At 42.6% G+C, this 25,368-nt stretch overlaps 1 protein-coding gene and 2 non-coding genes across 52 annotated transcripts in view; all 3 read left to right on the top strand.

The window, feature by feature from the left end:
• The first annotated feature begins 6,289 nt into the window (after positions 1 to 6,289).
• LOC118398903 (small nucleolar RNA SNORD50) lies at positions 6,290 to 6,361 on the top strand. The gene has a single exon (XR_004828724.1). It is a non-coding gene; the product is annotated as a small nucleolar RNA SNORD50 (small nucleolar RNA).
• A 163-nt stretch (positions 6,362 to 6,524) lies between these two features.
• On the top strand, positions 6,525 to 6,596 carry LOC118398902 (small nucleolar RNA SNORD50). The gene has a single exon (XR_004828723.1). It is a non-coding gene; the product is annotated as a small nucleolar RNA SNORD50 (small nucleolar RNA).
• A 1,251-nt stretch (positions 6,597 to 7,847) lies between these two features.
• The window catches only part of LOC118398782 (sentrin-specific protease 6-like), a 37,129-nt gene continuing 19,608 nt past the window's right edge, over positions 7,848 to 25,368 (top strand). For 49 of the 50 annotated variants that reach the window (XM_052471199.1, XM_052471198.1, XM_052471191.1 and 46 more), the window contains exons 1-7: positions 7,848 to 8,330; positions 11,753 to 11,846; positions 12,324 to 12,387; positions 12,859 to 12,974; positions 13,113 to 13,268; positions 18,957 to 19,036; positions 24,554 to 24,645. In XM_052471199.1, the coding sequence (XP_052327159.1) occupies positions 8,303 to 8,330; positions 11,753 to 11,846; positions 12,324 to 12,387; positions 12,859 to 12,974; positions 13,113 to 13,268; positions 18,957 to 19,036; positions 24,554 to 24,645 (630 nt within the window). In that variant the 5' untranslated portion in view covers positions 7,848 to 8,302. The remainder of the gene's footprint in view (positions 8,331 to 11,752; positions 11,847 to 12,323; positions 12,388 to 12,858; positions 12,975 to 13,112; positions 13,269 to 18,956; positions 19,037 to 24,553; positions 24,646 to 25,368) is intronic. The other variant, XM_052471200.1, reaches the window with a different exon arrangement.

Genomic DNA, 25,368 nt, shown 5'->3' with positions numbered 1-25,368 from the left:
AGACCACTATGATGACACACCAAATGCATTTGATTTAATCTTCATCTAATGCCTCTTAAGTGGAAAGTAATTCAAAAGTAAACAGATTACATTACTGAGTTTGGGTATTCCAAAAGTTATGTTACTGATTACAATTTTGGACATATAGTTAGTAACTAACAGATTAGATTTAGAAGGTAACCTACACAACCCTTCAGAAGTTATTTTATTATTTTGTGTAAAAGGTAGTCCAACATTATGCATCCATTGGTTTGCTCAACAATTTTTCAAAAGAAGGATTAGACTACTGATACTGCACAGGGGCCAAGTTAGCCTTTTCAAACCAAAATAATTTATCGAGAGCCATAAATATGAGAACATTTGTTCCCAATAAAAACAAGTCAAAACATGGCAATATAAATGAAGAGCAGTTATTCACTCCTGTGAGAGTTCTGCTGCCTTAACAAACATAGGCTCTGTTGACACCAAAGGGTCATCGGCTTTATTGGGCAGGGGTGTATGACCTTAATCACGTTGTAATTTACAATGGCTTTCGCACCGAGCCACTTGAACAACACGTCTTTGTTTCAATTATGGTATTCGTGTACCGTAAACCTTCACTGTGAGAGAAACTCCAGCTGCACCACCACTCACCATTATATAGTAAATAATAAACTCAACTTGTCGACTCTTTCCAATAAAACTAAATTAAAGCTCAATTAATCAAGTAGTTTCTATAATGACACATGAAAGATGGAACTTCAGACAGTTGGTAGGTCTCCTTGTTGAAACATGGCATCTGATGTGCGTCCCAAATGGCAACCTATTCCCTATGTAGTGCACTACTTTTGACCAGAGCCCTATGGACCCAGGTCAAAGGTAGAGCACTACATTGGAAATAGAGTGCTAATTGGGACACAACCCTTTACTTACTGTAATGCTATTCAGTACTTCAGAAACAGATGTATATGTTCACATGGAGGTCCTGCTAATGCACAACTTATTATACTTGAATGTTAACATCTACACGCCCCAATGAAATCATAAAGCTGGTGCGAGAGCCGATGTTGTTTGAAAAGGATCATTCTATATTTTTAGCCCAGAGCTGATGGTGATCCTTACATTGAGATTGAGGTTAACATGAGTCACTTGAGAGACATGGCTGTTAAAGTGACCAAACTGTTTCAAAGTCCAAGTATTTTATTAATCTAGTGGTTGGTGAGAATGTTTATGTGTAGATGACATACTGCTGTTTCCCTACAATTCTATCCTAATTCTATCCATCCTTTTTCATTATTATGTCCACGTTCAATCTTCATTCTGACATGTAGCCTAACAACAGTAACATGACAACTGGAAGTTTATTGTTCATTTATTTTTAGTCTTTCCGGAATATGAAGGGCGAAGGTGCAATCTGCTCATAACCGTGGCTATGGTTACAGTCTTCCTTGCCATGCTAATGCACAGGGAGCGGAAACCAAACCACTGTTCATTACTAACAATTGAGTCAGGGCCTCTCCTCTCTGCTTCCTAATGCTCCAAGATGGTTATCATGGTCAGGACCTCTCTGTTGGGCAATTAATCTGGGGTTAATCTACAGGATACTCATCCGGTCAGTATCTTATAAAGTTATTTTTACCAACTGAATAAAACTGCAGGGTGCATTGAATCAAGCTCGGTCATTCCATCTGGCTAACAGCGACATTGGTGTGTTCAATTGGGAGACATGCTACATATAGAATTTGATACGACCCTCAATAGACCAATCCACGGCTCAGTGAGATAAATAGGTAAATGAGGCAGCGAGGCAGCTCTCTGTCACATAGCAACCAGACCTATTTTGGGGAAGTGTTTAAATGTGCTTGTAAAATCAAGGTCCATGTAAGGTTTTATGGGCAAGGAAAACCAAAACAACATTGGATACATTTCTTCTGAATCCTACCTATTTGGATGAGGTTCAACACTTGTTTTAGATATTAAAACAACTGTTAGATGAGTTTGAGGAAATCACTCATCACCAGTCAGTTGTAAGTGAGATTTAGTTATAACACTGAGAGACATTAAACAAGGTGAATGTCTGGACGGCACACGTGAGACCTTACATAATATGTAATTCAGTCCCTGGATAAAATTGACCAACCCCCCTAAATAGACATGGGTATCTTTAGCCTTACGTATCAAATCCCTCATCTGTGGTATATTACAGGGAACATAGAAAGAACCCTTTCAGTTATTATCGATTCCCGGGACCACCCATACGTAGAATGTATGCACACATGACTGTAAGTCGCTTTGGATAAAAGCGTCAGCTAAATGGCATTTATTATTATTATTATTATTATATTATCATACATCAATGTTACAGGCTGGTAGGCTATGAATACATATCATTAATTATATTTCCAAGCTTTACTGCTTTACCATAATCAAGTTTTGGTGGAGAACATGGATAGGCTACTTGACCATGTGTCTATACAGTGGAAGTACATGATGTATTAAGCCTATGTTAAGCCTATGCGTTGGAGAAATGCGAGAGCTTGGGACTATAAGGTGCTATCTGCATTTGCCTAAATGTAGTTATTGAAATAACATTGAACAGAACAAGGCTCTCTACCTATATAGTACTCTAAATACCCCAATGAATGTGGTTAAGTTCAAAATAATACTCTATACAAATTGCTGACACCATTAAAACCACTGAGGGTTCGGAACGTTAAAGCCAAATATCTCCGAAATATATTTTTGTAGATAGAACTTTATAGTCCCAAGCTCTCGAAATCTGGAAGCATTTCAGGACATGCCACTACACACCGCACATTTTACAGATTTTTATCTGATTATTTAAGATAAATTGATTATTTTCTAATGAAATGGAAAGTTATTACATACAGGTAACTGCCAAAATAATGGAAAAACTTTAGTAAATGAGGGATACAACGTATATTGAAAGCAGGTGCTTCCATACATACTTCCATAATTAAGCAATTAACATCCCATTATGCTTAAGATCATGTATAAAAATGCTGGACAGGCCATTATTTTGGAGTCCATGCTATCTGGGACCTTACCCTATTGAAGTTGACATTTAAAATGGTAAGGCTAGGGGTAAAGGTTAGGGTTAGGGATGTCCCAAGGATCCCGGATAACATTAAGCATTATTGCGTGATGCCATCGCGTCAGCATGGGCCAACATACCTTTGGAATGTTTCTGACACCTTGTTGAATGCCCCCAATAATTCAGGCTGTTCTGGAGGCAAAGGGACTCCAACCCGATACTAGATGTGTACCTAATATGCCATGGCAGTCTCAGTCACCAGATCTCAACCCAATTAAATACTTAAGGGTTCTGGAGCGGTGCCTGAGATAGCACTTTCGCCCACCATCAACAAAACACCAAATTATGGAATTTCTCATGGAAGCAGGGGTGAAAGTAAGCTGGAGCGGTCCAGTCCTCCGGGAAAATAAATAGTGGGGGTATGCCGTACCGTTTCAACATGAGCCTATAACACAATAATTAAAGCAAAGATGCCAAGAAAACTGTAGGTGTCACGTTCTGACCTTTATTTCCTTTGTTTTGTCATTATTTAGTATGGTCAGGGCGTGAGTTGGGGTGGGCAGTCTATGTTTGTTTTTCTATGATTTGGGTATTTCTATGTTTCGGCCTAGTATGGTTCTCAATCAGAGGCACGTGTCATTAGTTGTCTCTGATTGAGAATCATACTTAGGTAGCCTGGGTTGCACTGTTTGTTTGTGGGTGATTGTCTATGTTGATGGCTTGTTTCAGCGCAGCTCGCATTAGCTTCACGGTTGTTATTTTGTTTACTGTTTTTGTATAGTGTTTCAGTGTTCAGTGTTTTCTTTATTAAAATTCATGATGAACACATATCACGCTGCATTTTGGTCCTCCGATCCTTCTCACCTCCTCTTCAGATGAAGAGGAGGACGACCGTGACAGTAGGCTATTATACTATTTATCATTACTGCATTTCTTGAAAAATGAGTGAATCGTCTTCATTAAAAAAAAAATACATTTTGCGAAGGCAGAAATGAGTGACCGAGACGCGCAAGGACAGCAGCATACACATCAATTCAGGTTAAAAGTGTAGCCCTATTTGACAACAACCAAATTTCATTCATTAAACTTTTTGGTCTTTTGTAACATATGCATCTTTCCATTCATCAAATGGCATGTGCAGTGTATGGATGCGGGAATTATTTTAGAGTGAATGTGCACAGGTAACCAGGATTACAGAAGCCTTTAGAAGTGATTGTAATTTAAATATACCAATGTGTTTTCATTTAATTCCCTTAATCTATTTCAAGAGAATTTGCAAGATAATTGTTTGCATAAAATAGACGGAGACCAGTCTTATCAATAATAAGTAACAGAATTTATTCTCGGAGCGCGTTGCCACGTTACCACGAGCAACAGTTTATATACGTAATTTCATTGCTCCTAAAATGAATTCTCCTCCTCTCGACCGGGTCAAAGGGAACTTTAAAAGTTCATTCTGACCCACTAGCACATACACAGGACACACAACACACAACACAGCTGAATTAACTTTTGACTCCTCACCATTATCGATCACCACTTAGCTGACAGTTCTAATTAACAGAACCTAGGAATGCACTCACAGCCTTATCTAAAACACCCCAGAGCTCAGTTTTATCGGTTCAACCATAGGTTAACTACCTTATCTGTTTACTTAATCCACAAACCATTCCTTTCTTCCTAGTTGGAATGGTGTTCATTAACTTGAATTACTCCTTGTCCGTGTCACACAATCCCTTATGAACTCATATTGTTAGTCAGATATAATAAAACTGAGTATAAGTTTACTTAGTTACAGTTCTATTTAAAATGAGAATATTCTTTTTCATTTATTCATAATATTTCTAACAAAAACACAGAAGTATATATTTTTAAACCTGCATATTTAGCTAAAACAAATCCAGGTAATATTAACCAGGTGAAATTGTGTCACTTCTCTTGCGTTCATTGCACGCAGAGTCAGTGTATATGCAACAGTTTGGGCCGCCTGGCTCGTTGCGAACTAATTTGCCAGAATTTTATGTAATTATGACATAACATTGAAGGTTGTGCAATGTAACAGGAATATTTAGACTGATGGATGCCACCCGTTAGATAACATATGGAACGGTTCCGTATTTCACTGAAATAGTAAATGTTTTGTTTTCGAGATGATAGTTTCCGGATTTGACCATATTAATGACCTAAGGCTCGTATTTCTGTGTGTTATTATGTTATAATTAAGTCTATGATTTGATAGAGCAGTCTGACTGAGCGATGGTGGGCACCAGCAGGCTCATAAGGATTCATTCAAACAGCACTTTCGTGCGTTTTGTCAGCAGCTCTGCTGTTTATGAATTCAAGCCTATCAACTCCCGAGATTAGGCTGGTATAACCGATGTGATGTGAAATGGCTAGCTACTTAGCAAGGTGCACGCTAATAGCGTTTCAAACATCACTCGCTCTGAGACTTGGAGTAGTTGTTCCCCTTGCTCTGCATGGGTAACGCTGCTTTGAGTGTGGCTGTTGTCGATGTGTTCCTGGTTCGAGCCCAAGTAGGAGCTAGGAGAGGGACGGAGGCTATACTAACCCTGGCAATACTAAAGTGCCTATAAGAACATCCAATAGTCAAAGGTTAATGAACTACAAATGGTATAGATTGAAATATATAATTCCTATAATAACTACAACCCAAAACTTCTTACCTGGGAATATTGAAGACTCATGTTAAAAGGAACCACCAGCTTTCATATGTTCTCATGTTCTGAGCAAGCAACTTAAAATGTAGCTTTCTTACATGGCACATATTGCACTTTTACTTTCTTCTCCAACACTTTGTTTTTGCATTATTTAAACCAAATTGAACATGTTTCATTATTTATTTATGCTGAATTTGTCACGCCCTGACCTTAGTTAACTTTGTTTTCTTTATTATTTTGGTTAGGTCAGGGTGTGACAAGGGTGGTTCGTTTAGTTTTTGTATTGTCTAGGTATTTTACCTGTCTAGGGTTTTTGTATATCTATGGGGTTTTAGTATGTCTAGGTATATGTAGGTCTATGGTGAATTGGTTCTCAATCAGAGGCAGCTGTTTATCGTTGTCTCTGATTGGGGATCCTATTTTGCCATTTTGTGGGTTATTGTCTATGGTTAGTTGCATGTCAGCACCATATATATATATATATATATATATGTATGTTTAGACATGGATGGGAAAAGTACATCTTGTAGCTAGCTGTAAGTATATGTTAGTTTTGTGCAAACTCGTTGCAAGATTGTATTAAGGATGAACCTATCCCAAACCTGATTCCTGTAAGATTGATAACCCTGTCAGATCTGACTTCTGAAATACAATTAGCATAATTGATCATGATACATTTGAACATGCATGCACAAACTTCATGTTAATATTTTGACTGTACTGTCTTTCAGGGAACTGCAGACCAGACATGGATGGGAAAAATAGTCTGTAGCTAACAACTGCCAGTTTTGTGCAAAGTCGTTGCAAGATTGTATTAAGGATGAACCTATCCCGAACCTAATTCCTGTAAGATTGACAACCCTATTGGATCTGTCTTCTGAAATACCATTTGCAGATTTGATACCACAGTTGAACATGCACCAGGGTTTAATGTGAAACTGTTCATCTTACCGATCCTTGACCTCAATAGGGATGAATTGAATTCTACAGTATTTCAATTAAACTTTTCAACAAAAAAATTACATTTATTTTGTTAATTTACATTTTTGTTAAATTATACTTTCAGGAAAATGGATGGCAGGTTAGCGCGTTGGGCCAGTAACTGAAAGGCCGTTGGTTCCAATCCCCGAGCCGACAAGGCTCTGTCAATGTGCCCTTGAGCAAGGCACTTAACTCTATTTTCTCCTGTAAGTCACTCTGGATAAGAGCTTCTACAAAAATGAACATGTTTTTATAGGCCCATATTTTGCATTTCTACAACTTCCAAAATATTTTTACGACGTGGGGGAGTGCCAAGATGGAGGCGTGGGGCTTCAAAACAGCATCCCTGATGTCCTCTAGTGTATATATCAATTACTGAGATGGTTGTAAACGCTGCTACTGGAGAGTTGACTCCACCTATCAGTTGTCTGTGGTTTGGGAAAGTGAATTGAGGGATGTGGTATTTCAGAGATCAGTGTTGCTGTGAACACTGCTGAACAGTAGGGATGGGACGATTTTTCTTGTTCGTCTAGAAATTTGACTTTGCTATCATCAGTAGGCGTCATCCATGGCCGCAGGAATATGTTTTGGGTTAGGGATGCTGTTGTTTTTCTCCATTCACACAGGTGTAATAAATGCCTAGTTCACAAAATGTGTGTGTGTGTGGGGGGGGTGTATATATGTAACAGTATAATTTTAAACCCGGGCGCGAACCAGGGACCTTCTGCGCACAACGACAACAGTCACCCTCGAAGCATATATGCACACATGACTGTAAGTCGCTTTGGATAAAAGCGTCTGCTAAATGGCATATATTATTATTATTATTATAAGCATCGTTACCCATCGCTCCACAAAAGCCGCGGCCCTTGCAGAGCAAGGGGAACTACTACTTCAAGGTCTCAGAGCAAGTGACGTAACCGATTGAAACGCTACTTAGCGCGCACCGCTAACTAAGCTCGCCGTTTCACATCCGTTACATATATATATATATATATATTTTAAAGCACCCCTTGGGGGGGTATATAAAAAAATAAGCACCCTACTTCACGTGGATATGGCTACACCAAATATTTTGTCACTTCGTTGCACACATGCCCAATGATTTCCATGCAATAATTTGTCAGGCAGTTTATCATGGCAGATGACTGTAACCATGGGTGCATTTAGAGCCTACTTACAGTAGCTTTGCAAGCCCTTACCTTCACAGACAGAATAGGCTACGTGGAGGCAGCAGCAGCAGATGATGTGCCCAAGTCGACGCACGTATTATTTTGATTAAAAAAAAATCTAGCACCTGAATGAGTAATAATAACAATAATTGGCAAATCAATAGGGGCATTTCCAGGCAATTATTCTAGCTACCAAATAATGTTGGCCATACAGTTTATAGCTAGCTAGCTACTTTGTAACAATCGAATGAACACAATGTGTGTCGCGCTAACAAAATCATTCTGAGACCAACCAGTACGGTATATTTGGCAATTTGTTTTTTGACTACAAAAAAGTAATCGACACATTGTTCAAAGAAACACAAAGAGCCTAATCGCGTTCCCGGGTCGCTGATGAGAAGCAAACACCATCTGACAGAGAGAACATGGAATAAACCATGGCCCACAATATAAGATTTTTTGAAGGTAAGATGTTACTATATTCACCTAATAGCGAAGACAAGGCAATGTCGTTTAGCAATCGCATTCCTAGTTGAATGAGACGCCATCAGATACATTGTACGCGTGAGTTCAATCATGTTCAGGGCGAGCTAGCTAGTTAACTAAAGTTCGTTATGCCTTGCAGACCTAACTACATGTATTCCCATAACTTACAGCTGCTGTGACATTGCATGGACAAAACGACTTAACTAATATGCACGATTTAAAATGGAATCATTATTAATAAATCTACTAAACTAGCTAGTAGCTATTGTTGATGATAGCCAACGTTACTCAGGCAAGTTAGCTATGTCTGGCTATCAGACTAGCTGGTACTAGCTTGTTAGCTGGCTACATATCGTAGGAAATTGGACACTAATTGACTGATACGTTTACGCAGTATTTTACAGGATTAACGTTAGTTAAATAAATATCGATAGCTTGCTGTGGCATGGGGTAAAGTTGTAACGTTACTGTACTTGCGAACGGTCAGACAGCAAGGCCTAGCTAGCTAACGTTAGTTACCTAATTGTTGACGGGCCTTCCTGTCAACTAGTATATACTTTTACAGGTATTTTTTTTTCATATATAGCGACATAGTTTCAACAGTGGACCAACGTATCGTTATTTGTTGGTTAGCTAGCTACCTATAAACAATGTATTATTTCGGCTTTTTAAGGTAAAGCACAGCCAGGGCTCTTCATTTCAAACAGCACATAACAAAGTTAGTAGCTAACTAGTCTTGTGGTGTTTATGTAAATAGCCAGCAACCCAGGAAGGACAAAGCATATGCTTTATCTATATAACATGCATGTTTCTACATTGTACATATGCACATGTAACAGTAATGCAATGTCAAATAAGCTAGTTAATTCACAAAAATAAGAAAGGGACTACTTCTGTAGCTAAGCACCATGCCAGTGTGGAATGTGGTGTCTCAGATTCAGTGTGTCCCACAGGGGTGGGGGAGTTGAGGCCTATTGCTCCATAGAACACAACTTCAAACAAAACAAACACATTTTAATATATGTTTTTGTATTAAAGGTGCTGCACAGTCATCCAATTTCCCAAGTAAAAATATCCTGTGAATGACCAAAACATCACCCATATTATTTGTATGCTATTAAAATGCACATAATTGAAGAAATCAAACATGTTCTCTCACCAGAACGTCTGAAAAAACAGCCTGGGTGGGGAGCTTATAATTCTGAGCTCACCTTGACTGACAGCTCTTTGAAACACCATTGTGGTTGTTGCCAGGTAACAAGGTAAACAATGGACCACATGTCATTGATGATCAGATAAACAATGGGCCACATGTTATTCTGAGCCTACATAGTATGCATCAACCCATTTTCTCTGTAAAATACTCTCATGGTCAACAGAGCTGATCATGGACTGTTGGATATCAGACAACAGCAGCAAAACAAAATTGCATTGCTATTGTTTTGTAGCTAATTACGGAATACAGTTCACTGATACTTCTTTACAATAATTAGTAAAGCCTGAGTCACCTTGGAAACTTAGACATTAGAAAATGTACATGAAAACAGCTTACAATAAGTGTACTGGACAATTTATTTGTGCCTCTGCATTATAAGTGACAATATGTTCAGAATTGTACACATGACCAAAAGTATGTGGACCCCTGCTCGTTGAACATCTCATTCCAATATCATGGGCATTAATATTGAGTTAGTCCCCCTTTGCTATAACAGCCTCCACTGTTCTGGGAAGGCTTTCTACTTGATGTTGGAACATTGCTGCGGGAACTTGCTTCCATTCAGCCACGAGCATTAGTGAGGTCGGGCGACTACTGATGTTGGGCGATTAGGCTCGCAGTTGGTGTTTCAATTCATCCCAAAGGTATTCGATGGGGTTGAGGTCAGGGCTCTGTCCACGCTAGTCAAGTTCTTCCACCTTGATCTCGACAAACCATTTCTGTATGGACCTTGCTTTGTGCACGGGGCATTGTCATGCTGAAACAGGAAAGGGCCTTCCCCAAACTTTTGCCACAAAGTTGGAAGCACAGAATTGTCTAGAATGTCATTGTATGCTGTAGCGTTAAGTTTTCCCTTCACTGGGGCTGAGGGGCCTAACCTGAACCATGGAAAAACAGCCCCAGACCATTATTCATCCTCCACCAAACTTGGCACTATGCATTGGGGCAAGTAGCGTTCTCCTGGCATCCACCAAACATAGATTTGTCCATCGGATTGCCAGCTGGTGAAGCGTGATTCATCATTCCAGAGAACACATTTCCACTGCTCCAGTCTAATGCCAGCGAGCTTTACACCTCTCCAGTCGACACTTGGCATTGCGCGTGGTGATCTTAGACTTGTGTTCGGCCATGGAAACCCGTTTCTTGAAGCTCCCGACGAACAGTACTTGTGCTGACTTTGCCTTCAGAGGCAGTTTGGAACTCAGTAGTAATATATAATAATAATAATTGACATTTAAGGTGAACATAAAAAAAAAAGGTATTTAACCCCCCAAGAAATTATAAAACAGATTGACAAACCTGTTTGTAAGCTTTTTAAATTATATCATTCTCAACTGTCTTTCTTTTCCAGTGATGAAGACATAGATGTGGGTTATGCAAAATAGGTCAACTTTGAGCAGCTTTAGCTCTTGAATGTTTTAGCATTAAGGTCCAAAAAGTAACTTAATGGGCAAATATGTATGGAAGGTTTTGTTCAAATCAAAAGGGGTGGTATCAAAAAGGGATTGAATTGAAATGGATTTACCCTACAGAGGTAAAATGTCTTTCCTTATCCCCAGACATTGATACGGGGAGGCCTGCAATTACGTGATTGCAAGAATGACAGGGTGACCACACCGAAAATAAAACACAACTTCTCAATGCATCATTCATATTGCTTTTCATGAAAAAAAACATTTAAAAAAGTTTTTTTATCCAAACTAGCTATTGTGATTCTCGTGAGATTTTACAACTCCAAAATGTCTAATTTTCGAGCAGCATATTGCTAAGCCTCTAAGGCTGTTGCAAATGTTTGAGAGTCACCAGGAAATGAGTCTTGTGGGTCAGAGAGAGGGGGAGTAGCTCCTTGGTACCACCTGCTCTGTTCTCAGCTGCCAATGTGTCTCCTCTGCATACAGTTTTTTTGCAGGCATGAGTTGAGTTTTATTCATCAAAGAACATAGCAGGGATAGTCAGTGTTGACAACTTCACTTTAGACTGAGGCTTAACATCTGATTTATCTAATTAGATTTTCAGATCACACTTGAATCAGGTTGCTCTTTGATGATTTGAATTATACATATGGTGCTAATACAAGCAATGTTGCAATTATTAGTGAACTCCTGGAAGTACACATGACCATTTCAACTGATGCCTTCATTTGGCCTCGAATAACTGATGTGAGTTGTGGTTTATTATATTCAAGCTCTGGATAGATCACAGGCCAGGCGAGATGGAGGGTACAAGCAGAACTGGAGCTTTTCTCTTTCTGAAGGCAGTGAAGAGCAGAGGAGACACGAGTAAGCACTTCTCTCCCGGACCACATTTCAGCACTCAGCATCGCTGCACTGCATCAATTTGACCCCACTGTATCCACCAGACTAAGATAGACCCCAAGTCTCTCTCTCTCTTCTGTGAATTACTATTCCCACTTGAGAGCCTGCCTGCCTGTCAGCTCAGTACACTGACACGCACAGCCACATGTACACACACTCTGCATACAGAGCCATTGTGTTGAGATAGAAGTGTGTAGACTTTTGTTTTACACTAGAGCTACAACCTGACAGTGATGTTACTGTAAATCTGCAGTACATGTATCTCATAATCATGATGTTACATACAATGTATTTGTAATCCAATAATGTACTGTATGTAATCCATAAACTGGTTAAGTACCCAGTATGTTTATCCAATGGTAAGGCCTAAGTGGACATAAAACCAAGGCATTATCTAAGCATTCTCTTCCACCCCTTTTCTTGCTCTTCTTTTCTCCTAAGCAGCACATCGGTGGTGACCATGGAGATGGACGGACAGCAGCACTCCTCCCCAGAGGGACAGAAGGTACTGTAGGCTAACTCCTCATCTAGCCCCCCTCCACACAACTCACATTTAGGTCATTGTTATTCTGCCCATCTTGCTCTCCTCTCACTATCTCTCTGCCAAAACATGAGGACTCTGTATTTTTACCAACAAAATTGGTCTGTTTTATGCTGCTGCTGGTGAAAAGTTCATGTTGTGACATTTGATGCTTACAGCACTCGGTTATTATACACAGAACATTTAATCTGATTAACTTTATTGTGAATGTGATCTTACTTTAGGCTATTATAACAAAATCTTCAAAACAAGGACATCAGATCAGTGCTGTTATTGTTATTGTCATACTCTACAGGGGTGTATCCGGTTTTCATGCAGCATCACTGACATACATAATTATCTATGTACTGTGCAGAAATGCCCTGCAACCTGCCATCAGATCCTGTGTTAATTACCTTCTCTGTTCTCTACTCTCAATCTCTCTCCCCACACCAGTCCCCCGCTCTTAGGCATTTCTCTTCTGCGGATCCCCTAAAAACATATGAAAACAGGCCAAATACAAATAATCACATAGGGGCTCTAAACAAACCAGGAAGTGACAAGAGGCTAAGGTATGACATATTACTGTTGCAAGTATCTCTTCAGTTCAAGTTGGAATGTTTTGCTGACAACTGCAAATATCATAATGAACCATTACAACCTGTGTATAGCAAAAACCTAATGTCGTTCCTCTGCTTCCTCTACTACAGTGACCTCCCAAACATGGTAGCAACGACGTCACCGATGCCTAACAGAACTGACTATTTAATAGTCAGCCCAACACCATCTCAAGGAGTTGTTCTACAGGGGAGACCCTTTCAACACACCCACAATGTTCCTGCTGCAATGAGGAAACCTGTCCAAAGGTATGAGTCCTCACTGAAGTCACACTATGGTCGTACTGCATAACATAGCATTTAGAGCTACCGAATGGTTTCATTTGACAAAATGCTTTTTTTCTCAAAGTAGTCGGTAGGGCTGGATCTCTAATCAGTCAAAGAGACATGTTACTCACTTTATTTAGGCGATCTGATCAATTCATTTTGGCGAATTGAAAACAGGTTTTTAGAAAAACAGATACCTTATTTACATAAGTATTCAGACCCTTTGCTATGAGACTTGAAATTGAGCTCCGGTGCATCCTGTTTCCATTGATCATTCTTGAGATGTTTCTAAAATTTGATTGGAGTCCACCTGTGGTAAATTCAATTGATTGGACATTATTTTGTAAAGGTATACACCTGTCTATATAAGGTCCCACAGTTATCAGTGCATGTCAGAGCAACAACCAAGCCATGAGGTTGAATTAATTGTCTGCAGAGCTCCAAGACAGGATTGTGTCAAGGCACAGATCTGGGGAAGGGTACCAAAACATTTCTGCAGCATTGAAGGTCCCCAAGAACACAGTGGCCTCCATCATTCTTAAATGGAAGAAGTTTGGAACCACCAAGACTCTTCCTGGCCTAACTGAGCAGTCAGGGGAGAAGGGCCTTGGTCAGGGAGGTGACCAAGTCCCTGCTGGTGCTCTGTCAGAATGACCAGAGTTCCTCTGTGGAGATTGGAGACTCCAGTGGCTTCCAGGACAACATCTCTGCAGCACTCCACCAATTTCTATTTTTTACCTTTATTTAACTAGGTCAGTTAAGAACACATTTTTATTTTCAATGACGGCCGAACGACAGATTTGTACCTTGTCAGCTCGGGGATTTGAACATGCAACCTTCCGGTTACTAGTCCAACGCTCTAACCACTAGACTACCATGCCGCCCACCAATCAAGCCTTTATGGTAGAGTGGCCAGATGGAAGCCATTCCTCAGAAGCCACTCAGACCATGAGAAACAAGATTCTCTGGTCTGATGAAAACAAGATTGAACTCTTTGGCCTGAATGCCAAGTGTCACGTATGGAAGAAACCTGCACCATCCATAAGTTGAAGCATGGTGGTGGTAGCATCATGCTGTGTGTATGTTAGTCAGCGGCAGGGACAGAAAGACAAGTCAGGATCGAGGGGATGAAAACCTTCTCCAGAGCGCTTCAGGACCTCCGACTCGGGGCGACGGTTCACCTTCCAACAGGACATCAACCCTAAGCACACAGCCAGGAGAACGCAGGAGTGGCTTCTGGACAAGTCTCTGAAAGTCCAGGAGTGGCCACCCAGAGCCCAGACTTGAACTTGATCGAACATCTCTGGAGAGACCTTTAAATAGCTGTGCAGCGACACTCCCCATCCAACCTGACAGCTTGAGAGGATCTGCAGAGAAGAATGGGAGAAACTCTCCAAATACAGGTGTGCCAAGCACACCTAGTAGAATCATACCCAAGAAGACCCGAGGCTGTAGTCTCTGACAAAGGTGCTTCAACAAAGTGCTGAGTAAAGGGTGTGAATATTTATGGAAATGTTATATTTCAACTCAAATTTCAAATCAAATTTATTTATGAAGCCCTTCGTACATCAGCTGATATCTCAAAGTGCTGTACAGAAACCCAGCCTAAAACCCCAAACAACAAGCTATGCAGGTGTAGAAGCACGGTGGCTAGTAAAAACTCCCCAGAAAGGCCAGAACCTAGGAAGAAACCTAGAGAGGAACTAGGCTATGAGGGGTGTCCAGTCCTTTTCTGGCTGTGCCGGGTGGAGATTATAACAGAACAAGGCCAAGACGTTCAAATGTTCGTAGATGACCAGCAGGGTCAAATAATAATACTCACAATGGTTGTAAAGAGTGCAACAGGTCAGCACCTCAGGAGTAAATGTCAGTTGGCTTTTCATAGCTGATCATTCAGAGTATCTCTACCGCTCCTGCTGTCTCTAGAGAGTTGAAAACAGCAGGTCTGGGACAGGTCAGGGTTCATAGCCGCAGGCAAAACAGTTGAAACTGGAGCAGCAGCATGGCCAGGTGGACTGGGGACAGCAAGGAGTTATCAGGCCAGGTAGTCCTGAGGCATGGTCCTAGGCCTCAGGTCCTCAGAGAGAGAAAGAAAGCGAGAATTAGAGAGAGCATACTTAAATTCACACAGGACACCGGATAAGACAGGAGAAATACTCCAGATATAACAGACCGACCCTAGCCCCCCGACACAAACTACTGCAGCATAATTGGAGGCTGAGACCGGAGGGGTCGGGAGACACTGTGGCCCCACCCGACTACACACCGGGACAGGGACGAATAGGCAGGATATAACCACACCCACTTTGCCAAAGCACAGCCCCCACACCACTATTTCCAATTAAAAAAAGGTTTGTAATATATTACTAAAAACCTATTTTTGCTTTGCCACTATGGGGTATTGTGTGTAGATTGATGGAGGGGGAAAAAATATTTAGTCCATTTTAGAATAAGGCTGGAACGTAACAAATTGTGTAAAAGTCAAGGGGTCTGAATACTTGCCGAATGCACTATATATATATGTGTATGTGATGTGATGTATAGACATTATGGACAGTATGTGGATAGAATATATATAGTATATCTGAAGAATACGTGGATAGAATATGTACAGCAATAGTTAAATAGGATTGGCCTTGACTAGAATACAGTTTATACATATGAAGTGGATTAAACAGTGTGTCAACATTGTTAAAGTGACCAGTGTTCCATGACTGTGTACGTAGGGAAATGGAATACCTAGTCAGTTGTGCAGAGTAGATTAACTGGGTGGTGGCTGGCTAATGACAGCGACTAAAGTTCAGGGCAGGGTACCGGCTAGTGTTGACTATTTAACAGTCTGATGACCTTGAGATAGAAGCTGTTTGTCAGTCTCCGGGTCCCAGCTTTGGTTCACCTGTACTGAACCTCGCCATCTCGAAGGTAGCATGGTGAACAGGCCACGGCCCGGATGCCTGAGGTCCTTGTTGATTTTCTTGGCCTTCCTGTTACACCGGGTGCTGTAGATGTTCTGGAGGGCAGGCAGTGTGGCCCTGGTGATGTTGGGCAGACCACACCACCCTCTGGAGAGCCCTGCGGTTGCATTCGGTGCAGTTGGTGAAATAGCCCGACCGGATGCTCTCAATGGTGCATCTTTAGAAGTTAGTAAGGGGCCAAGCCAAATGTCCAACCAACCTCTGCTGTCTCCTGAAGTCCACAATCAGCTCCTTGGTTTTGTTTAAATTGAGGGAGAGGTTATTTTCCTGGGTATTTTCCTGGTATCACTCCGCCAGGGCCCTTACCTCCTCCCTGTAGGCTGTCTCGTCGTGCTTGATAATCAGGCCTACCACTGTTGTCTGCAACTTGATGATTGAGTTGGAGACGTGTGTGGCCATGCAGTCATGGATGTGCTTGAGCACGCACCCTTGTGGGGCCCCTGTGTTGAGGATCAGCGTAGTGGAGGTGTTGTTGCCTACCTTTACCACGTGGGGGTGTCCCGTCAGGAAGTCCAGGACCCAGTTGCACAGGGCAGAGTTCAGATCCAGGGCCCCAAGCTTAATGATGAGCTTGGAGGGTACTATGTATTGTGTGACCCAAGTCTGTGCCACATTGTTTAGTTTGAGCACCACTATGTTGGCAAGACAAAAAAAAAACGACAGGAAATATGTTGTTTAATGTGAGCGGTCAGGATTTTGAAAGTTGTGTAGTGTACACCCAGCTTTTGGCAATACACTCTACCAGGATCCACTTCAACGCACCCTCCCCCAGGTGCCAGCACCAACCAGGTTACAGACCAGGTAGCTAGGCCTAAGACCCCTAGACATAACGAGTCAGGTTACAGACCAGGTAGCTAGGCCTAAGACCCCTAGACATAACGAGTCAGGTTACAGACCAGGTAGCTAGGCCTAAGACCCAGAGACCTAACGAGTCAGGTTACAGACCAGGTAGCTAGGCCTAAGACCCCTAGACATAACGAGTCAGGTTACAGACCAGGTAGCTAAAACTAAGACCCCTAGACATAACGAGTCAGGTTACAGACCAGGTAGCTAGGCCTAAGACCCAGAGACCTAACGAGTCAGGTTACAGACCAGGTAGCTAGGCCTAAGACCCCTAGACATAACGAGTCAGGTTACAGACCAGGTAGCTAAAACTAAGACCCCTAGACATAACGAGTCAGGTTACAGACCAGGTAGCTAAAACTAAGACCCCTAGACATAACGAGTCAGGTTACAGACCAGGTAGCTAGGCCTAAGACCCCTAGACATAACGAGTCAGGTTACAGACCAGGTAGCTAGGCCTAAGACCCCTAGACATAACGAGTCAGGTTACAGACCAGGTAGCTAGGCCTAAGACCCCTAGACATAACGAGTCAGGTTACAGACCAGGTAGCTAGGCCTAAGACCCCTAGACATAACGAGTCAGGTTACAGACCAGGTAGCTAAAACTAAGACCCCTAGACATAACGAGTCAGGTTACAGACCAGGTAGCTAGGCCTAAGACCCCTAGACAAAACGAGTCAGGTTACAGACCAGGTAGCTAGGCCTAAGACCCCTAGACAAAACGAGTCAGGTTACAGACCAGGTAGCTAGGCCTAAGACCCCTAGACATAATGAGTGCAGCAAAATCAGTCTGTTATTGGTTTCGTAACAGCAAGACTAGACTTGCTCTCTTCATGTTCCTTTCTAAAGCAACCTTGACCTAAAAGAAAGGGAAGACATTGCACCTTGTATATGCTTAGCCATGCTTTGTGCTGTAATACATTGTAGTGATCTGAACTTTGTCCTGTTCCAACATTGTATTTTGTTCCATCTCATGCTGTAGTCAAAGCAGTGGTGCCGGTGGCCATGTGCGTTTATACTAACTAGCTACCTTAATAACCTGCATCCATCCACCTTTGTGCATTTATACTAACTAGCTACCTTAATTACCTGCATCCATCCACCTTTGTGAGTTTATACTAACTAGCTACCTTAACCTGCATCCATCCACCTTTGTGCGTTTATACTAACTAGCTACCTTAACCTGCATCCATCCACCTTTGTGCGTTTATACTAACTAGCTACCTTAACCTGCATCCATCCACCTTTGTTGCGTTTATACTAACTAGCTACCTTAACCTGCATCCATCCACCTTTGTGTGCTTATACTAACTAGCTACCTTAACCTGCATCCATCCACCTTTGTGCGTTTATACTAACTAGCTACCTTAACCTGCATCCATCCACCTTTGTGCGTTTATACTAACTAGCTACCTTAATTACCTGCATCCATCCACCTTTATGCGTTTATACTAACTAGCTACCTTAACCTGCATCCATCCACCTTTGTTGCGTTTATACTAACTAGCTACCTTAACCTGCATCCATCCACCTTTGTGCGTTTATACTAACTAGCTACCTTAATTACCTGCATCCATCCACCTTTATGCGTTTATACTAACTAGCTACCTTAACCTGCATCCATCCACCTTTGTTGCGTTTATACTAACTAGCTACCTTAACCTGCATCCATCCACCCCATGTGTTGTTTCATCATATTAGATCATTTCCCCCTCCAATCTCTCCAATTGCATAACTTGTTTATCTCCAAATTTGAGTTATTGATTTGTTTACCTCGTTATGGTTGTTGACAAGAAAACAAAAGGCTTTGTTTTGAATGACTTCTGACCAGACTGTGCCATTGTTCCCTCAGAAGAGACTACAGCACCACTCAACAGCAGACCCAAGCAGCAGAAGTAGAGAGTATCATCCTCACCTGTCCAGAGAGCCCAGGTAAAATTAGACACGCACTGCCATTACATTCACTGTACTGATAGAATAACAGCAGCGTGTTATATGTGGAGGCAGTGTACTACTAAGACCTTGTGTGTAAATGCTGCTTTCAGGATGTGATGTGGGACAACAAGTGGTGGTGGGGGATGGAGGACGGTGTGTGCAGTCTCAATCTGAGGCAGTCTCAAACCATGGTTTCCTATGTGGACACAGTGTGCTGTACGAAGATGGTGCGGTTAAATGCTACTATCAGGATGTAATGTGGGACTTGGTACTAGGTGGTAGAGGGAATAGTGGACGGTGTCTTGCTGGGAAGTCTGTCTCTAGCAGTGAAATCCTTTGCGGAGTGGTGCCTGGAGGGCAGTAGATCTGGGCTGAGCCTCCTGTCTGTCTGCCTAAGAGGGATTGCATCAGGCCTCGCAGATTAATCCGCCTGCAAAGCTCCTCTGAGAGGAAGGAGTGCGAGCGAGTGAGTCTGGCTGCCACAGATGAGCATGGAGAGGACAGTAGCACACACGGGCAGTCAGGCTAGTAAAGCACACTGTGGCCCAGCCAGCTGACTCCGGCACAGACATATATTGTGCCCGAGATGGCATAGCAGTTCAGACGTCTTTTGTCCTCGTCTTGTCGTGTCCTGTATATATATATATATTTACAACTTTTTTTCACGTACATTTAATTTTTTATTTTCCATCAACTCATCTTCAAAACACTCTCCTGCAACCCGCCTCACCAATTTATATTTATAAATAAGTATTATTTACCTCAAATCTGCAATCCTCCAAGAAGCTAGCCAGAAGCTAGCCAGAAACTAGCCAGGAGCTAGCTAGAAGCTAATCAGAAGCTAGTTCAGAAGCTAGTTAGCTTCTTTACTGGCAAATCGTTAGTATTCAGCTAACCACGGTTTGTGGTCATCAGCTATCCTTTAGCTCGAAAATCTATCGCCAGTTTTGTACGGCGCAGTGCGGCTCGGAACGGAACATACCGGACCAATTTTTCTCTCCATGTCCTTGGATTTCAACTGCTCTCTGGACATTCATTCCCAAATCTCACAGCTAGCTAGCTGCTATCCGTGTGTCTATCTGCTCTCGTCGATTCCGGAGCAAACATCAATTACTCCGGAGCTAGCCAGCTCCGTCAATCACTCCTGAGCTCCGTCAATCACTCCTGGGCTGCAGTCACCTATCCGGACCCGTTTTACTGCCTACGCGGAGCCCCACCGGGCCTTCACAACTGGACTGCCGACGTTATCTACCCGAAGGAGATCTGGCTGGCTCCTCCGTCGTGACGTTACCTGAACGCCCATCTGCGGCCTGCTAACCGTTAGCTGTCTTACCGGCTGCTCTCAGAATAGACAATCGGACAATTTATTTATTTTTATTATTATTATGTTTCTTCTTGGGCCTCTATAACTATATATATTGTTTTTATTTTATTTTTGTTGTTGTGTGATTTGGACTAATCCCCTCTACCACACGGAACCCCACTAATCTACTGACGGAATGCAAGAGGTGGCTAACAACAGACCTCCATCCTATGCTAGCTTGCTACCGATGTCCTGGCTAGCTGTCTAAATCGCCGTGACCCCCAAACCAACCACTCCACTCACTGGACTCTTTTGATCACTCGACTAAGGATGCCTCTCCTTAATGTCAATATGTCTTGTCCATTGCTGTTCTGGTTAGTGTTTATTGGCTTATTTCACTGTAGAGCCTCTAGTCCTGCTCACTATACCTTATCCAATTTATTAGTTCCACCACCCACACATGCAATGACATCTCCTGGTTTCAATGATGTTTCTAGAGACAATATCTCTCTCTTCATCACTCAATACCTAGGTTTACCTCCACTGTATTCACATCCTACCATACCTTTGTCTGTACATTATACCTTGATGTTATTTTATCGCCCCCAGAAACCTCCTTTTACTCTCTGTTCCAGACGTTCTAGACAACCAATTCTTATTGCTTTTAGCCGTACCCTTATTCTTCTCCTCCTATGTTCCTCTGGCGATGTAGAGGTGAATCCAGGCCCTGCAGTGCCTAGCTCCACTCCTATTCCCCAGGCACTCTCTTTTGATTACTTCTGTAACCGTAATAGCCTTGGTTTCATGCATGTTAACATTAGAAGCCTCCTCCCTAAGTTTGTTCTAGTCACTGCTTTAGCACACTCTGCCAACCCGGATGTTCTAGCTGTGTCTGAATCCTGGCTTTGGAAGACCACCAAAAATTCTGAAATAAATTTTAATTCCAAATTACAACATTTTCAGACAAGATAGAACTGCCAAAGGGGGTGGTGTTGCAATCTACTGCAAAGATCGCCTGCAGAGTTCTGTCCTACTATCCAGGTCTGTACCCAAACAATTTGAACTTCTACTTTTAAAAATCCACCTCTCTAAAAACAAGTCTCTCACCGTTGCCGCCTGCTATAGACCACCCTCTGCCCCCAGCTGTGCTCTGGACACCATATGTGAACTGATTGCCCCCCATCTATCTTCAGAGCTCGTGCTGCTAGGCGACCTAAACTGGAACATGCTTAACACCCCAGCCATCCTACAATCTAAACTTGATGCCCTCAATCTCACTCAAATTATCAATGAACCTACCCGGTACCCCCAAAAGCCTTAAACACGGGCACCCTCATAGATATCATCCTAACCAACTTCGCCTCTAAATACACCTCTGCTGTCTTCAACCAAGATCTCAGCGATCACTGCCTCATTGCCTGCATCCGTAATGGGTCAGCGGTCAAACGACCTCCACTTATCACTGTAAAACGCTCCCTGAAACACTTCAGCGAGCAGGCCTTTCTAATCGACCTGGCCGGGGTATCCTGGAAGGATATTGATCTCATCCCGTCAGTAGAGGATGCCTGGATATTTTAAAAAAATGCCTTCCTAACCATCTTAAATAAACATGCCCCATTCAAGAAATTTAGAACCAGGAACAGATATAGCCCTTGGTTCTCCCCAGACCTGACTGCCCTTAACCAACACAAAAACATCCTATGGCGTTCTGCATTAGCATCGAACAGCCACTGTGATATGCAGCTGTTCAGGGAAGCTAGAAACCGTTATACACAGGCAGTTAGAAAAGCCAAGGCTAGCTTTTTCAAGCAGAAATTTGCTTCCTGCAACACTAACTCAAAAAAGTTCTGGGACACTGTAAAGTCCATGGAGAATAAGAACACCTCCTCCCAGCTGCCCACTGCACTGAAGATAGGAAACACTGTCACCACTGATAAATCCACCATAATTGAGAATTTAAATAAGCATTTTCACCTGGCTACTCCTACCCCGGTCAACAGCACTGCACCCCCAACAGCAACTCGCCCAAGCCTTCCCCATTTCTCCTTCTCCCAAATCCATTCAGCTGATGTTCTGAAAGAGCTGAAAAATCTGGACCCCTACAAATCAGCCGGGCTAGACAATCTGGACCCTTTCTTTCTAAAATTATCTGCCGAGATTGTTGCCACCCCTATTACTAGCCTGTTCAACCTCTCTTTCGTGTCGTCTGAGATTCCCAAAGATTGAAAGCAGCTGCGGTCATCCCCTCTTCAAAGGGGGACACACTCTTGACCCAAACTGCTACAGACCTATATCTATCCTACCATGCCTTTCTAAGGTCTTCGAAAGCCAAGTCAACAAACAGATTACCGACCATTTCGAATCTCACAATACCTTCTCTGCTATGCAATCTGGTTTCAGAGCTGGTCATGGGTGCACCTCAGCCACGCTCAAGGTCCTAAACGATATCTTAACCGCCATCGATAAGAAACATTACTGTGCAGCCGTATTCATTGATCTGGCCAAGGCTTTCGACTCTGTCAACCACCACATCCTCATCGGCAGACTCTACAGCCTTGGTTTCTCAAATGATTGCCTCGCCTGGTTCACCAACTACTTCTCTGATAGAGTTCAGTGTGTCAAATCGGAGGGTCTGCTGTCCGGACCTCTGGCAGTCTCTATGGGGGTGCCACTGGGTTCAATTCTTGGGCCGACTCACTTCTCTGTATACATCAATGAGGTCGCTCTTGCTGCTGGTGAGTCCCTGATCCACCTCTACGCAGACGACACCATTCTGTATACTTCCGGCCCTTCTTTGGACACTGTTAACAACCCTCCAGGCAAGCTTCAATGCCATACAACTCTCCTTCCGTGGCCTCCAATTGCTCTTAAATACAAGTCAAATTAAATGCATGCTCTTCAACCGATCGCTACCTGCACCTACCCGCCTGTCCAACATCACTACTCTGGACGGCTCTGACTTAGAATACGTGGACAACTACAAATACTTAGGTGTCTGGTTAGACTGTAAACTCTCCTTCCAGACCCATATCAAACATCCCCAATCCAAAGTTAAATCTAGAATTGGCTTCCTATTTCGCAACAAAGCATCCTTCACTCATGCTGCCAAACATACCCGTGTAAAACTGACCATCCTACCAATCCTCGACTTTGGCGATGTCATTTACAAAATAGCCTCCAATACCCTACTCAACAAATTGGATGCAGTCTATCACAGTGCAATCCGTTTTGTCACCAAAGCCCCATATACTACCCACCATTGCGACTTGTACGCTCTCGTTGGCTGGCCCTCGCTTCATACTCGTCGCCAAACCCACTGGCTCAATGTCATCTACAAGACCCTGCTAGGTAAAGTCCCCACTTATCTCAGCTCGCTGGTCACCATAGCATCACCCACCTGTAGCACACGCTCCAGCAGGTATATCTCTCTGGTCACCCCCAAAACCAATTCTTTCTTTGGCCGCCTCTCCTTCCAGTTCTCTGCTGCCAATGACTGGAACGAACTACAAAAATCTCTGAAACTGGAAACACTTATCTCCCTCACTCGCTTTAAGCACCAACTGTCAGAGCATCTTACAGATTACTGCACCTGTACATAGCCCACCTATAATTTAGCCCAAACAACTACCTCTTTCCCAACTGTATTTAATTAATTAATTTATTTTGCTCCTTTGCACCCCATTATTTTTATTTCTACTTTGCACATTTTTCCATTGCAAAACTACCATTCCAGTGTTTTACTTGCTATATTGTATTTACTTTGCCACCATGGCCTTTTTTGCCTTTACCTCCCTTCTCACCTAATTTGCTCACATTGTATATAGACTTGTTTATACTGTATTATTGACTGTATGTTTGTTTTACTCCATGTGTCGTTGTATCTGTCGAACTGCTTTGCTTTATCTTGGCCAGGTCGCAATTGTAAATGAGAACTTGTTCTCAACTTGCCTACCTGGTTAAATAAAGGTGAAATAAAAAAATATAAAAAAAATATGACAGTATACAGTAATGATGATGATCACCTGGTGCTGCAAGGTGACCTTGAAACACTGGAAAACTGCACCTGTGTGAAACTTCCCCAAGGCCAACTTTCTCCACAATTTTTTTGTTTGTCTTGAAGATGATGGTTCTCAACACGATCAGTCGTTACTGCATACTGTACATGATAGATGACTGTTTCCTTTCCATGTTGTCTTTTATTCCCTTTTAAGCCAACGACGACAACGTGAGCATCAAAGAGCACAGTCAGAGACCCTTGCTGGAGGGCTGTTGTAGCTTTCCCTCGCAGGTTCAGAGAGTGGAGGTAAGAGCAGTATGAACTCACGTCGTCATCTGGGTCCGTATTCATAAAACATATTGTTGTATGAGTGCTGATCTAGGATCAGTTTAGCCTTTTACATCATAATGGATAAGTTTATAATATGGACATGGGGGCCCTGATCCTAGGTCAGCACTCCTACTCTGAGACGCTTTATGGATATGCCAGGTCCTGAAGTTAAAAAGGACCTATGCTGGCTGGGCGAGTCTAGGATCATCTACTGGTTAGAGTTTACCATTATGGAGCCTTTTCTATGAGGACTGTGACCGTGCTGGACTGTAGTTACTGCTACTTCCCTCTGAGCCTCTCTCTCTCGCTCTCTGATCTCCCCTCTGGCCTCTCTCTCTCGCTCTCTGATCTCCCCTCTGGTCCTCTCGCTCTCACTCTCTGATCTCCCCTCTGGTCCTCTCTCTCTCGCTCTCTGATCTCCCCTCTGGCCTCTCTCTCACGCTCTCTGATCTCCCTCTGGTCCCCTCTCTCTCGCTCTCTGATCTCCACTCTGGGCCTCACTCTCTGAGATTCCCTCTGGCCTCTCTTTCTCGATCTCTGATTTCCCCTCTGGGCCTCGCTCGCTCTCTCTGATCTCGCTAGTCCACTATCAAACCATCCAGCCTTATCCTTCCTGTCCGAGTCATACCTATTAATGTTGTGGCTAGAGATCCTATGAATAACTGAATAGGAGGAAGCATCTTGTTTACAATGTCTACC

Source organism: Oncorhynchus keta, chromosome 19 (genome assembly GCF_023373465.1).
Source record: "Oncorhynchus keta strain PuntledgeMale-10-30-2019 chromosome 19, Oket_V2, whole genome shotgun sequence".
In the NCBI taxonomy this organism is placed as follows: domain Eukaryota; kingdom Metazoa; phylum Chordata; class Actinopteri; order Salmoniformes; family Salmonidae; genus Oncorhynchus; species Oncorhynchus keta.
Note: the sequence above shows the minus strand (reverse complement) of the source record. Positions and strands in the feature narration are given on the sequence as shown.